This window comes from Gekko japonicus, unplaced genomic scaffold (genome assembly GCF_001447785.1).
Source record: "Gekko japonicus isolate JY-2015 unplaced genomic scaffold, Gekko_japonicus_V1.1 scaffold52, whole genome shotgun sequence".
In the NCBI taxonomy this organism is placed as follows: Eukaryota; Metazoa; Chordata; class Lepidosauria; order Squamata; family Gekkonidae; genus Gekko; species Gekko japonicus.
Genome location: NW_015168653.1, coordinates 160,755 through 176,250, shown reverse-complemented (window position 1 = coordinate 176,250; position 15,496 = coordinate 160,755). Strand labels below are relative to the sequence as shown.

The following is a 15,496-nucleotide window of genomic DNA, read 5'->3' as shown; positions in this document are numbered from 1 at the left end:
CTTTCAAGGCCTTTATTTAGTCTATTAACTTTGCCAGAGAAGTGGCATGCTGTTCTTTCGACATCACGCAAAATGAAGAATGGCTGAACTCTGAAATGCTGAAATAAATTAAGAGGAGAGGAGATTGGATTTATACCCCGCCCTTCACTACCCAAGGGAGTCTCAGAGTGGTTTACAATCCCTTCCCCTTCCCGCAACAGACACCCTGTGAGGTAGGTGGGGCTGAGAGAACTCTTGACAGAAACTGTCCATGAGAGAACAGCTCTGAAAGAACGTATGACTGACCCAAAGTCAGCAGCTGTACATGGATGAATGGGGAATCAAACCCGGTTCTCCCGGATTAGAGTCCACACTCTTAACCACTACACCAAACTGGCTCTCTTGCCCTGACTTGTGCTACGGTCTTGACATCTCTTGAGCAGCAATTGTAAATGTACATACAGAGGAATTCTGCTCTACCTCTGCCTCCTGGTGGGATCAATAGCTTTGGTGCACTGTCCAATGTCATCACTTTGTAAACCTTAATTTTGGAGTAGGAGATTAGACTTAATCTGCTGCAAACTCAGGTGGGGATTCTTACCCCATCCATTTTACATATTCACAAACCGGTGTGGTTTTTAATTTATGAGGGGGAGTCAGAGGTAGTAAAAAGAGGTGATCTCCAAAAATTTGTTTCTAAGCAAATTTGGTGAATGCAGTGGGACAGTGGTTGTTTTTCTGGACAGGTCACATTGCTCTTTTGTCAACAGGTGGATGCTTGGGACACTCATTTCCAGTTCAGGGATTGTTTTTGGTTGAAAGAAATTCTTCCTCTGACTGTCCTTTAGGGCCTTGATATATCTTCAGGTCTATCCTGAACAGGCCATTAAATAAATCATCTCAGTAGGGCACTTTCCTGTTGACAGAGGCAGATATGGGCCTTCACAAGCTTGTGGACCTTCAGTGGTTCTGGGAAACCCAGAGGACAGGACATATGAGCCAGAGAAGTGGGTCTGGGATAGACCCTGCCAGGCCTGAGGGGTCCCCAAAGACCAAGGTAAAAGGACCAGAAGAGCACATCTATAATCCTCTGTCACATAGTGAGGCTTGTCTGATGTTAGCACAACCGTGCATTCTTAGGGTTATGGACACAACAGAGTTCACATCAAACATCTAACAATTTTTTAGAATTGCAATGTGTTTTGTTTTCCCCATAGCACAACAGTTAGCATCACACGTTCCTAAAAAAAAAGCTGCAGTGTAAATAAGGACAGGGAAGTCAATAAAGGCATAACATAAATGTCAGCATTGCATGATTAAAGTACTTCAGAACTAGAACACAGTGGTGATTTTTTTTTACACAGTGAATCATAAGATCCTTGAGCCTCCCCTAATGAAAGATATTTACTTTCATCAAGGACAATCAAACGCAGAAGCAAGCTTCTGTGAGTGACCTTTCTGAATGCATTCCGTGTATGAGAACAATGCTGTACAACCCCATCAAGCATCTCAGCCTTGCTAGATTAGTTCCGCATCTCCATCCTTCAAGATGGCCAAAGGGCTCGTCTCTGAAAACACCAATCACTTGTTTGGAAAGAGTTGTTATGGAAGGGTGAGCTGAATCCAGGCCCAACCTGGCATTCTCCATCTCAGCCTTAAGGAGAGATTTTTACTAACAAAGAGGTGTGTCCTGGAAACCTGTTCGGTGGGCACATGTGCAAGGAACGCGCACGTCACAGTTAAGTTGTTTGATAAAAAATGGAATATAAAACAAATCTATCATTTTTGAGTTTGAAACAAACTATCCTATGTCTTGCATATTGAAAACAAAACGTAGCTTTTGAAGTCAGGATTTGTATATGGTAAAAAAACCAGATTTCCTGCCACAGGTCCTTGCAGGTCATTTGGCAATATCTGTATTGGATAAACTGAGGACCAGTAAGCATTTTTTCTTTGAATTGTTCTTGTATCCTGCATGGTGATCATTTCCAGGCGAAAATTCTGATTGGGACAGAAATACATACTTCATTACAAATTAATTTCATGTGAAATTTCTCAGATACCAAGTTTCAACCCAGCACATTTCTTTAAGTGTTTAGAAATGCTTGGGTGTATCCACTTAACCCCCCCCCCCAATAACTGTTTGCCATGCTATACTGCAAACCCATTGCACAGATTCCCCTAAAGATCCTAAAAAGAATCTGGCAATGTGGCACAAAGGATGCTGAATGAATGAATGAATGAAAGAACCAAGAATCAGTGGCAGCTGGTACCCATGCTGCACTGGGAGTGGTGGAAGGCAGGATGGTCAGTGGGCAGACAGAAGCAACTATGTCTGCTTTTGTGCAATGATACCACAATCATTTATGCCCCGTGGTACAGTTCCTTAACACTTCTGCAGTTGCCAACCTAATACAACTTCTCCTTTTGCTAATGCTTGCAACAACAGTAAGATTACCCAGATCAAGAAAGAAATCCTGCCACATCCCCCAACCCTTTCCTACAAAGCCCATTACTCTACACGCGAATCGTAAGAGTGAGCTTTCTGCAATAAAAAGGGAGATCTCTGTAATGTATTCAGCCTGACATGCCCGGACTTGCCCGGGCTGGCCAGGCACAACTCTTCAATAGCTTCATGTCCAAAGACAATGGGTCCGTAGGATCCTAGCCGGCCCAATCAAAGGGCCAGCTTCTCAGCCGGGAGACCAATGGTCGCCCGGTTACTGTAAATAGCCTATCGGGAGTAGGGGGTGTGTTTAGGTGTACTTGGTGGCGGGTTTTCTGAACCTATATAACCAGCCTGCGAGCTGGTCCCTTCGTCTTTGTCCTGAACTAAATAAAGGTATGCTTAGCTGAAATCACTCTCCGTCTACATACTTTTCAATCTCAGTTTGAGTACTGAGGTGGATGGGCCTCTAAAAAAGGGAGGGAAGCACTCAGCCTCTGTTGGGAGGGATTTTCTTGCCTGCAGTGCTGAGTCAAAGCAAAGACAGGAGAGAGACTGACCATAGAACGGGCAGTCTGCCACTCTCTAGACAGTAAAGAAGGCAGGCTGGATGAAGCTGAGGGCAGCTGGAGTTGGTGGGGCCCTGCCCCATTTACCTTACTATATTGCCCAGAAGCAGTCATATGACTTAAGGTTTGAGCCATATACTTTTTGTTTTTAGTGAACCTTGTAACTATTTGTTAATTTCCTTTACATGAATGATCATCACACAGATCAGATGCCAAAGAATTAGTAAGTGGAATATCTTATCGACTTGAAGGACAGTGAGTCCAAAGACTTATCTTTTTCATAAATGGGTGAGGTCAACCAGATCTTCCATTTAAAAACAAGGGAAAAAATGGATTTCATTCCAAAATTACATTGCATAAGTGCGACTTCAGTTGGTATCTCTTCCCCATCAGATATCAAGCAGGTCTTCTCCGCTCTCGTCACTCTCCACAGTCAGCTGCCTTGTCCACCATTTCTTGACTTCTGATCCACAAGAAGCCACGTCTGACATGGGATTCATCTTGCACACCACAGACTTCATAGTTGTACGGCCACCAAACCGTAAATTGACTGAAGACACCGAATGGCTTATTGGCTTTGGGGCTAGGACATTAAATAGAACAATGACTGGTTACTGTGCATGTTTTACTTAGCTACCACCTTACCTTTCTATCTATAAGTGTCAGGATGCTTTCACACAGAGGAAAAGGTTTCACACTCAATAAAACAAACATCTTTGAAACTTTAAACATTACACGTGCTTGAAGTGCTATTTCTGTGCTGCTTTCAACATTGTTCTTGTTCTTCTGTCCTACATGAACAATATTTATACTTGTAGTATTCTCTTCTACTTGTAAGTCACAATTCGATTACTCATACAGTTTCCTACAGCACAGATGGGTGTGCTCAAAACATCTGTTTGTTAACAGGGAAATACAGGGATGGAAGGAACGAGGGAACTAATGCAGTCTATACTTACAGCTAACAGACAGAACTAAGCAAGCAGGAGCTTGTTCTAGATAAAAAACAAAACAAAACAGAACTAAACAAGAGACAAAACCAACTCACTCATATATCATTGGGGAAGCATACCATTCCAGTTGTAATGGATGCAATCAACAGACCAACAATATCAAGTCTATTTTGCAGAATATAGGTTTTACATATGAATTAAAATGTGATTTTTAAACAAACAAACCTCTTCTAGTGTCACATATTTAAATGCCTTAAAGATGAACTGATTTATGTAAACCAGACCAAACAGTAATTTTAACACAACCGACCCTGGGTCCACTACATATTTACTTTTGTACCCAGCACAGAACTGGAACTCACACTTAGCCTCAGTTACTGATATCTACTTAATCACACAGAAGAAGAGAAGAGGACATCGGATTTATACCCCACCCTTCACTACCCAAAGGAGAGTGGCTTACAATCTCCTTTCCCTTCCCCTCCCCACAACAGACAACCCTGTGGGGTAGGTGGGGCTGTGAGAGGTCTTTTGAGAACTGCTTGTGAGAGAACAGCTCTGAAATAACTTGCAACTGACCCAAGATCACACCAGCAGCTGCATGTGGAGGAGTGGAGGAGTTCTCCCAGATTAGTGTCCGCGCTCCTAACCACTACACCAAACTGGCTCTCTGCAGGGTCACTGGTATTTTTCCACCCAGGATGATTTTCTGTACTTTCCTCTCAAGCCTCCTCACCCCCCTCCAGTGGTCTTTTGCATTTTTTTTTAAAAAATTGGTAGGTATATCACTGTTGTGTTTTAGTACTAACAATAAAAAAGGCAAAAAGCCCCACCGATGGTAGTGGTGGTGAGTAAAGGAAGTACTTCTTCACTCAAAGAATGATTAACACTTGGAATTCACTGCCACAGGAAGTGGTGGCAGCTACAAGCATGGACGGCTTCAAAAGGGAATTAGATAAGCATATGGAGCAGAGGTCCATCAGTGGCTTTTAGCCACAAGGTATAGATAGGGACTCTAGAGCAAGTGATGCTCTGTCATCTTGGTGCTTGGGGGGGTCAACAGTGGGATGGCTTCTAATGTCCTGGCCCCACTGGTGGACCTCCTGATGGCACTGGTATTTCTGGCCACTGTGTGATACAGAGTGTTGGACTGGATGGGCCTTTGGCCTGATCCAACATTGGCATCTCTTATGTTCTTAAACAGTGAGTACGAAGAAAAATGGTACCCGGTGTGGATGGGAGGTATAAAAATCAGTACTTTCCTGTCCACACTTTCATCAAATCCAAAGAATGGCTGGGGAAAACTGCACATCTCAAGAAACCCCTAAAGGTCCACAGAAGTGCAATATCAGAGAATTTAAAAAACCCAACCTGCTGCAGCAGGAACACCATATGGAAGGAACCATGTGCTTAAGAGTTTCTAGAACCCGAATAATAAAACCGTCACATTATTTTTTGTCTTGACATCTATTGTCTCTTGTAGAGAGCCAGTTTGGTGTAGTGGTTAAGTGCGTGGACTCTAATCTGGGAGAACCAGGTTTGATTCCCTACTCCTCCACTTGCAACTGCTGGATGACCTTGGGCAAGCCATTGTTCTGACAAGAGCTGTCCTTGAAAGGGCAGTAATTGAAAGAGGTCTCTCAGCCCCACCCACCTCACAAGGTGTCTGTTGTGGGGAGGGGAAGGGAAAGGAGTTTGTAAGCTGCTCTGAGACTCCGAGTGAAGGGTGGGGTATAAATCCAATCTCCATCATCATCATCATCACCACCACCACCACCACCACCACCACCACCATCATCATCATCTCCTCCTCCTCCTCCTCCTCCTCCTCCTCTTCTTCTTGTTTCTATTCATTTATACAACCGTAACATGATCTTTGACTTTGATCACTGTGGGACAGAATTTATAATCTAGACACATTCCCAAATATTTAATAGTGTTAGGGAATAGTGTTCCAAGCCCCCGGGAAGTGAAGTTGACCCAAACCAGGGCTAGGGGGTTCTCGGTGGCGGCTCCCACCTGGTGGAATGAGCTCCCGGAGGAGATCCCGGCCCTGCGGGACCTAGTGCAGTTCCGCAGGGCCTGCAAGATGGAGCTCTTCCGCCAGGCCTTTGAGGGGGAGCCACCGCCGCCGCCACTATTCCACCAATGATATTCCAACCATCTACCCCACATAGTGGGGATAGATGTCGCCCAATAGAGCTGGAGAAACATTCTTCCTGGCGCTCCTGCTGTGAAGAACTTGGCCGCCAGTGTGGGACGTTGCCTATCTTGGAATTTATGTAAATTATCAAAGCACCAAATTTTTATGTCAAGATATAGTGTTTTTATTATGCTGTTGTTTGTATGCATATTTTAACTTCGGCATGGCCGTTTGTTAGCCGCCCCGAGCTGTATATTGGATGGGGCGGGATATAAATCCCAAAAATAAATAAATAAATAAATAAATAAAATAAACTTGCAGCTGCACTAAGATCATATGGCCTTAGTTTATTATAGAACAAGGCCTAGATAATACTGTACAATCTGTTTCACACTGCCATCCTAAGCAGAATTTGTTTCACACTGCCGTCCTAAGCAGAATTGCACCTTTCTTATCCCTTCAAGTCAATGGGCATAGAACAGGCGACTTTGCTGCTGTTCAAATTAAACTTGCCTATTTTTGTTGTCTTTATCTGTAGATCCTGAACTATTACATCCATCAGTTGTGATTATTAAAGTTCATCTGGTGAACTTATCTGCAGCATTGCTGCCATGGATCACATGTGGCTTTCTGTACAGTCTTTGAATAGGGACTGCCCAATGTTAGCCTGTGGAGGAAGGCAGTTCTTGGGGATCTGAAAAATGTTAAAAATCAGAATGTGGGGTCTTTACAATAAGGGTTGCTAAAGTTTGAAATCTGCTTCAGTACAGCATAGTTTGTGTTTGCATGCAGTACAGCATACTTTGTGTTTGCATGTGTATGCCCGGTAGGTATGGAACTCTCTGGACCCCGAACAGGCTCTGGAATCCTCTCCAATCTAACAGGAGTATGTGGATTTATCAGAAAAGTGTGAAATGCTTTAGAGGTCTGTAGTGGAGGTGGAACAGAAAAAGAGAGAAGCCTCTGTTCATCTCCTCTCTCCTAGCGGGTATATATCTTCACCATCCTTATGATAATAATCTATTCTTATATAGAGGTACCCATTCCAAGTCCAATTGGAGGTTTCATCTTCTTCTCTAAAGATTACCTTCACCTACCTGAAGGCAAACGCCATTGTCCAAACTTCCGCTGAGGTTTACCAGCTTCAGTAGAGTCTTGCCGATACCCACCTCTGTCTGAAAGTGTTGGGCTAAGGAGCTGCTGTTGACTACTTGTCTGAATAGAAAAGGGGGGGGATCCATTAATATAGCTCTAAGATAATCAATCAATCTTTAATTAATGAATCTTAGAAAAGGGAGTAAGGGAGTAATGAACAAGCAATACCTTTTCCCTATTGGTTCTTATTTTATTGGTTCTGTATCACAGAATGATTCTATTAATCATGAATATAATATTAATTTAATGTAACACTAATCACAATGCACACTGTTAGGATATCTTATTTCTAGATCATTATGTAGTTTGGCTGAGAGTCTCACACTGGTCACAGTAAACTAGTGAAATAACGCTGGTTTGGACTTGAAGCTAGTGTGGATGTGGACACTTCTACACATCCTGCAGAACCCAGAGAAATAAAGAATTTTAACCTTACCCATGTGAGAATTCAGGCATAAGCTTGATTTTTAGAAAAAGGACTTTACCTCAGGTTGTGCATTGTCTTGATTGTTAGCATTCAGATCTTCACTTGGTTGTGTTGTCTCAATGCTTGGTGGATTTAAGAACCGGCTAAGCTCTTGCTGTTGACTCTCTCGGAGACTATGGATAATACTGCATGACTGTTGCTGTTTCTATAAAAATACAATATAACAACATTTCCATGTCTTTAAAATATATTCTTCAACAATTTCGCTTCGTTCCTAATTTTCACATTTAATTTTTTTTCTTTGTAAAAAGAAGAAAACAAATGGGATTTTTGGACAACGGTGATCCAGTCTCCAGACACATTTACTTTTCTTTAGAAGAAACTATGCCTCATTCCTCTTGCTTCATTTCCCTGAGAGAAATCACCCTATACCCTTGAATTCCTATTAGCAGTGGTAGGGAAAAAGATGGGACTGCCTATCTTTTTAAAGTTTTAAACCTATATATACACACAGCCCATTGGAGTAAAATTAAATCTGCCTTGTGAGACCAGCCAAAGTGACAATTAAAGAAAATGATCATTTAGAAGAAATAAGTATTTATAGAGCTTATCCACAGGCTATTAAAGTAAATTAGTCTTAGTTGCTTTTAAATTAGATACTATATAAGATTAACAGTATGATAATACAGACTCTTCTAAAAACGATGAAGTGCAGTTCTCATGTTGTGCTGATTTTAATGTATCATGACACCGTATACTTAAAGGGATATATTTAAATTCTAAACATCCCCCACATGAGCTAGAAAGTGTCCTCTATGGGAAGTACAGGGATAAATCCAAAATCCAAAGAAATTTTGCAATGGGAAAATCTTTTTCTTTCCTCCTTCCCTTCTGCAAATTTCATAACATCATCAAATGAATACCAAACAGCTTAAATGAATACCAAAGTGTAAAAAGACTACAAAAATTGGGGAAGGGGCAAGTCCCTCCTCACACTGACAGAAGTTGGTGTTTACAAACTATCTCCACCACATGGGTGGGCATTCTTTAGACCAACATTTGTACAATCCATGTCAATATCACTGAATATCAGTTCACACAGGCTTTCAATACTCTGGCAGTACTTCCATCTAACAAGTCCAAAAGATTAAAGCATTCCTTCTTCCAGAAAGTAGTATCAGTAAAAGAGGAAACATAATACAATCCTGCACATAATTGCCAGAAAACGTTTTCTGAAACAGGCATATAGCTACCTTGTTGCTTAACCAATAACTTTTCCCAGACTGTATTGAGTAGGGGGAATGCAACAACAAGGAAAACTGGTAAAAGCATAGGTTTCATCCTGTGTTCCCATAGTTTCCTGTTTGCAATGAAGACTTTTGAGCTCAGAACCCTTCATTGCCTGCAGGATGTCTAAGACATGAAACTCCTCAACTTTGTGTTCTTGAGCAAGAATTTATAAAAACTATAGTGCCCAAAATTCTTGTTAGAAATGTAGGCTTTGAGTATAGTCACAAGTAGAAGGTGTGCACGATGAAATATCTGAGCCAAAGCTACACATAGACTTAAAATACAAACATGCTTAAAACAGTAACACTTGCCATATTTTACTTAACAGTCTTTGATAACTGACACCTCCCAAACCTCCCCCCCCTTAAAAGATGTCTACCGAAAATGGAAAGGTGGGGGGATAGTTGGATTTGGCAATGCAATTTTTAATTAAAATATCAAGAAAAAGCACAAGGATCACAGCAGAAGCTAAAACTAAAAATATAGAATGCTCTCAGCCTAGGAAAACATGAAATGACAGGGATTGAAAGCTCCCCCCACCCCCCGGTCTACTCAGAGTGGCAGTGGCTCTCCAGTGTAATGTCCCCCTTTGGCTGTGGGTTCCCAGGTTAGAGTAGTCACTCAGGCACCCATTCTCAGGTTCATTCAGCAGAGACAAGCTAACTCAAAACATCAGCCCTTCAACTGGCATACAAACACTGGAAATTGAAACTCCACTCCATTGAAATACATTGCAGCTCAAAAAAATTGCAAAGAAAATGTGGAATGGATTTTCCATTAAGGTTTCTGGGCCCAGATATACTATTATGGGACTGGAATGACAGCCGCTACTCCCAGGGACCATCATTCCACTCTGGGGGCTGTCATTCCAGTCCCAGAGTAGTCTATCTGGGCCCAGGCACCGTAAAGGAAAATCCACTCTGCATTTTCTTTGCAACTTGTTTTATGCTTTAGCCCAGAGAAGCTTCCTGATGGAGGAGAAACCTGTGAAGACAATGTCCAGCCAGCTGGGAAATTCAGCAGCCCCGATCTCCCTCAGAAGGGTGAGGACAGGAAGGGGACGGGGTGTGGATGGAGAAAGCCGCAAGGCTGATTGAAGCCCTTGGTAGGCCAGTTCCGGCCCATGGGCCTTAGATTTGACACCCCTGCCAGGGCTGGTTCTATTGCTCAGATTTTGCTATTTGTTCTGAGGCCAGCCCTTATCTATTAAATCTAGTAATCATCATCAAATGACCCTGTTCACTAAATGTTGGATACCTGAGGAAATCAGGAATTATGAAAAATGCAAGACTTTGCAAAAGCAAATGACAACTCTTTTATATGTATACAGATATAAAAACTAGGCATCATGACCTCATAAGGAGAAATACTTAAACAGGTATGATAATTTTTTTTCTACTATTACCCTTAATTAAACTTACAGCTCTAATACGTTTTAAGCACTTCTTCAACCACATGCGTATGGTCTGTTTGGCAACCTCTTCTTCTATTGTATACTCCAGTTGTTCCCTAGCAAGCAGTTCCTCCAGCTGAAGACTTTTCCTGATGTCAACAGACCTATATGAGAGCATGCTAGAAGAAATATATACATGTATTAGAATAACTCCGGGCTTTTTTTGTAGAAAAAGCCCAGCAGGAACTCATTAGCATATTAAGCCACACCCAACAGCAGAAACACATTAGCATATTAGGCCACACCCCTGAAAGCACAGCTCATTAGCATATTAGGCCACACCCCACATGTTACCAGAAGTGTGGCCATCCAACCACACCTACCTTTTGCTTCTTATTCTGTTTGTTGTCAAAACCCTGGGCTTTTTTTGCAGCAGGGACTTCTTTGCATGTTAGGCCACACACCCCTAATGTAGCCAATCCTAATGAGTGTCTGCTGTTAGGTGTGGCCTGTTGTGCTAATGAGTTCCTGCTGGGCGTGGCCAACTCAGGAGCCAGCCGGAACTCCGTTCCTGTGGGTTCCTGCCCAAAAATAGCCCTGAAAACAATAGCAAGGTTTCTTGAATCCTATGTATAAAATGAAAAGAATTGTGGCTCTATTATACAATTCATTTGGAAAATAGATCTTCAAACTTGCTCTTTAAGAAGTTGTCTGATGATCACTGGGTTAGTTAAAACTGATGCCATGTGGGGGAGGGTCTACTGAAAACTAGAAGCAAAGATAGCAAAGAAGTGAAACAGTCACACCCTTTCCTGCATATTAATAAATCTACTGGTTAGTACAAAACAAGAAGACTGGCTCATAACCTGCTTGGATGATAGTGGTGGTATTTATTTAAATATTTTTAACAGAAGAATACTTTTACCCTGGCTTTCCTAACAGGATCTGCAAAACCACTAACAATTACTTAAGGGACAGAGCAATAAGAAATAAGAGCAACCCTGCTGGATGAGAACAGTGGTCCATCTAGTTTAGCATCCTACGTCACACAGCAGCCAACTATGAAGATAGATCCAGGTAGGCAGCTGTGCTGGTCTGAAGCAGCAGAACGAAGTTTGAGTCCAGCGGCACCTTTAACACCAACAAAGTTTTATTCAAGGTATGAGCTTTTCTTGCACGTGTGTATCTGAGGAAGCGTGCATGCACACAAAAGCTCACACCTTGAATAAAACTTTGTTGGTCTTAAAGGTGCCACCAGACTCAAAGTTTGTTCAGCAGCCAACTAGTTGCTCTGGCAGGCTAATAAACAGGGCATGGAGGCCAAGATCTTCCCCAGTATTGCCTCCTAGCACTGGCATTCAGAAGTTTATTGTATCTGAATGTTGAGTTTCCCCTTAATCATCATGGCCAGTAGGCATTAATGAACCTGTTCTCCACAAATCTCTCTAATCCCATTTTAAAGCCATCTCTACTTCCAGTGTATTCCATAATTTAATGATTCATTCAGTAAAAGTATGCACTCCCTTAAGATGTGATCAGCACTGGGCACTTTCACACATGCTAAATAATGCCATTTCAATCCATTTCGGTGACCATTTGCAAGTCGATTTTGCCATTTCACACAGTAAAATCCGGTTGCAAAGTGCACTGAAAGTGCATGTGTCATTTAGCGTGTGTGAAACTGCCACCTTTCTCCCCTCACAAAGCTAATCACCTTTTTCATGGGGAAAGGGAGAGATCAATGAGTCCATGTATTCCCTTCCACCAGTACTTTCCACGTAACTATTGTTTTTTTCTTATCACAAGGGCATAAGCACCCTGGATTGGGATGTTTTGCTTTTCAATTATTCATCGAGCCAGTGTGGTGTAGTGGTTAGAGTGTCTGACCAGGCTCCAATCTTCACTCTGCCCTGACAGAACGCTGGGTGACTTTGGGCCAGTCACACACACTCAGCCTGACACATTCACAGTGTTGTTGAAAGGTCAGAATGGAGGAGAAGAGAATGATGTAAACCACTTTGGGTCCCCACTGGCAAGAAAGGCAGGTAATAAATGAAGTAAAATATAAATAAAATGTTAAGTTGCATTGCCACTTGAAGTTTGCTTCTGCCTCTGTTGATAAAAGCAAAGTTACACCCTTCTAAGTCTACAGAAGTAAATGGGATAAGAAGTGTATAATTTTTGTTTAGGATGGCACCGGTAATCAGTTTCATAAAACTGGAATGTTACGTAACAGTTGCATCTTTCTTGTGATGAATATAGTAATGGGAACTGGCCCTATGCAGATAGGCATATTAGGAAAAGACTGCTAATTCAGTTTTGAGTAAAATTTCCTACGTTCTTACACAAAAATAAACTATGATCTTTGATAACATGTCTGTATTCTTACCCTGTCCTGGATACCCCAGGCTAGCCTGATCTCATCAGATCCTGGAAACTAAGCAGGGTCAGCCCTGGTTAGTATTTGGATGGGAGACCACCAAGGAAGTCCAGGGCTGCTACACAGAGGCAGACAACAGCAAACCACCTCTGAACATCTCTTGCCTCGAAAACCCCACGGGGTCACCATAAGTCAGCTGCGACTTGACACTTTACAGACATTGTTATCCTGTTTTATAATTTACATACAACTAGGAGCAATGCTCGTTGCATAGAAGGAATACAATGAGCCCTAGGAAGACAGGGGCCCCCATTCCCCTGCTTTCCCCCCCTCCCCAGACCCCGGGGGTCGAGGGGCGACCCTAGGGCCAAGCACTGGCTTTGCGCCCTGTGGCCTCCAGGCGGCTTCCACCACCCTCTGCCCCAGCCACATGCTGGCCCCCATCCGTGCGCAGGCCAGATGGGTAGCTGCAGTTGGGCTCGGCCATGTCCAGCGACCTCCGGACCGCCTCCACCGCCCTCTGCCCCAGCGGCATGCCAGCCCCCATCCGTTCGCAGGCCAGGCGGGCACCTGCAGTACCAGTTTGGTGTAGTGGTTAAGTGTGCAGACTCTAATCTGGGAGAACCGGGTTTGATTCCCCACTCCTCCACTTGCACCTGGCTGGATGACCTTGGGCAAGCCATAGTTCTGGCACACCTGTTCTTGAAAAAGAGCAGTTTCTGTCAGAGCTCTCTCAGCCCCACCTACCTCACAGGCTGTCTGTTGTGGGGAGGGGAAGGGAAAGGAGTTTGTAAGCTGCTCTGAGATACCTTTGGGTAGTGAAGGGTAGGATATAAATCCAATCTCTTCTTCTTCGGGCTTGGCCGACGATGTCTGCTGTGGCACCGGCAGGATCGGGCTCAGCCTGAGGAGTGGCTGCCCAGTGGAGTGTCTGGGCCAGGTGCTGGCTGTGAGCAGACTGAGGCCAAGACACTGGGCGGCGCTCCAGTGGGAGGGACGATGGCAACGCAGGCAGCCACGCAGCCAGTTGGTAGAGATGCCATTTGAGCGACACACCAGCAGGCCAACTGATTCGGAAGTGTGTTCAAGAGTCCACGACCAAAACAGCTTTATATATAAGGAGAGATACAGGCTAGGGAACTATAATTAATTTGGGGTGATTAACAGTGCAATCCTAAACACAGTTACACCCTTCTGAGTCAAATAAATTCAATGAGCTCAAAAGGGGGCAACTCTGCTTTGGACTGACCTCCAAATGGTTTGTGCCCATCTTATGTACCTTAGTACATCGTGGAATGTTACATCTCCGCCGTTATGGAGCCTCTCCATTTCATAGCACATGTGCTTGAACAAAAGCTTGTCCTTGTCCAGATCAACTTCCAGCCTCCCTCGCAGCAACCTTAGCAAAAACTTTACCCGGAAAGTAGGAATCACTCCCTAGGAAAGAAGAAGAACTTAAAGGAAATTTCATAAACAGACTTGCCAGTGCTTCCAATTAACAGAAAAACTGCATTTGCTTTCTGGCAAGTAATTGAAATGAAATTACAGAGAAATCACTTACCTCCCTTTTGTCATCGACCATGTTCCATATAATTTGAAAATGTCGAAGATCATTATAACTTAAGAGCTGATCCTCCTCCGTGGAGTAAAATAGTGAGAAGTTTTCCACGATTATCGCTATGGAAGAGACCAACATTAAACACAGTATAAGAACTTTCAAACATATGTGCTCTACATGAATGGTCATATATTTAATGTGGAATGGATATTTACTTCTAATCTTAAGACTGGCCAAAATGTAATACATCAATGTTCATATTAATATATCAGAAATTAATGTTTTCAGGTGAATGTCCATAAACAAACCAATATAAGCTATATATTTCAGGTTAGACAATTTGATGTGTGTGTGTGTGTGTTAAGTGCCGTTAAGTTGCTTCCAACTTATGACAACCCTATGAATTAACGTTCTCCAAAACGTTTTATCACTAGCAACCATTCTCAGCTCTTTCAAACTGAGGGCTGTGGCTTCCTTTATTGATCCAATTTATCTCATGTTGGGTCTTCCTCTTTTCCTGCTGCCTTCAACTTTTCCTTGCATTATTGTCTTTTCCAGTGCCTCCAGTCTTCTCATAATCTGACCAAAGTACAATACCTTCAGTTTAGTCATTTTAGCTTCTAGGGAGAGTTCAGGCTTGATTTGGTCTAGAACCCACTTATTTGTCTTTTTGGTGGTCTATGGTATCCAAAAAAACCCTCTCCTCCAATGCCATATTTCAAAGGAATCTTCTTGTCAGCTTTCTTCATTGTCCAACTTTCACACCCATACATAGTAATGGGGAATACTATGGCATGAATTAACTTGATCTTGGTCGTCAGTGATACATTCTTACAATTTGATACACCAGCAGTAATTTGAATCTTTGATCTAAAATTTGGAAATGTTTCACTACCTTCAGGGGAAACTGAATGAGCCCCCCCCCCAGGATAATAGTTTTCTCAAGGCCAACTGTATGTTCCTTTCTTATACACATGCGAAGTAGAATAATTCACCTTCCAAATCACTAATTTACAAGTCATCCTTCTTACTGAAACATTCTGGCTTCTGTACTGTTAAACACAGAGTGCACTTTGTAAAAAATACGGGAATTAAATCCTGCATGCACAAAACAGCAGATGGATTTCTCCAGTGTCAAAACTATAACCTAGTGCTGCAATAACAATTCTTGGGCACCTTCTCCTATTTGAACTCCTGAGGTGA

General features: G+C 42.7%; 1 protein-coding gene across 1 annotated transcript in view; it reads right to left on the bottom strand.

The window, feature by feature from the left end:
- Nucleotides 1-3,383: 3,383 nt before the first annotated feature.
- The window catches only part of NALCN (sodium leak channel, non selective), a gene marked incomplete at its 5' end in the record, with an annotated part of 154,275 nt that continues 142,162 nt past the window's right edge, over nucleotides 3,384-15,496 (bottom strand). The window contains 6 exons of the mRNA XM_015415105.1: nucleotides 3,384-3,577; nucleotides 7,188-7,305; nucleotides 7,731-7,877; nucleotides 10,384-10,534; nucleotides 14,015-14,172; nucleotides 14,297-14,412. Of these exons, the coding sequence (XP_015270591.1) occupies nucleotides 3,384-3,577; nucleotides 7,188-7,305; nucleotides 7,731-7,877; nucleotides 10,384-10,534; nucleotides 14,015-14,172; nucleotides 14,297-14,412 (884 nt within the window). The remainder of the gene's footprint in view (nucleotides 3,578-7,187; nucleotides 7,306-7,730; nucleotides 7,878-10,383; nucleotides 10,535-14,014; nucleotides 14,173-14,296; nucleotides 14,413-15,496) is intronic.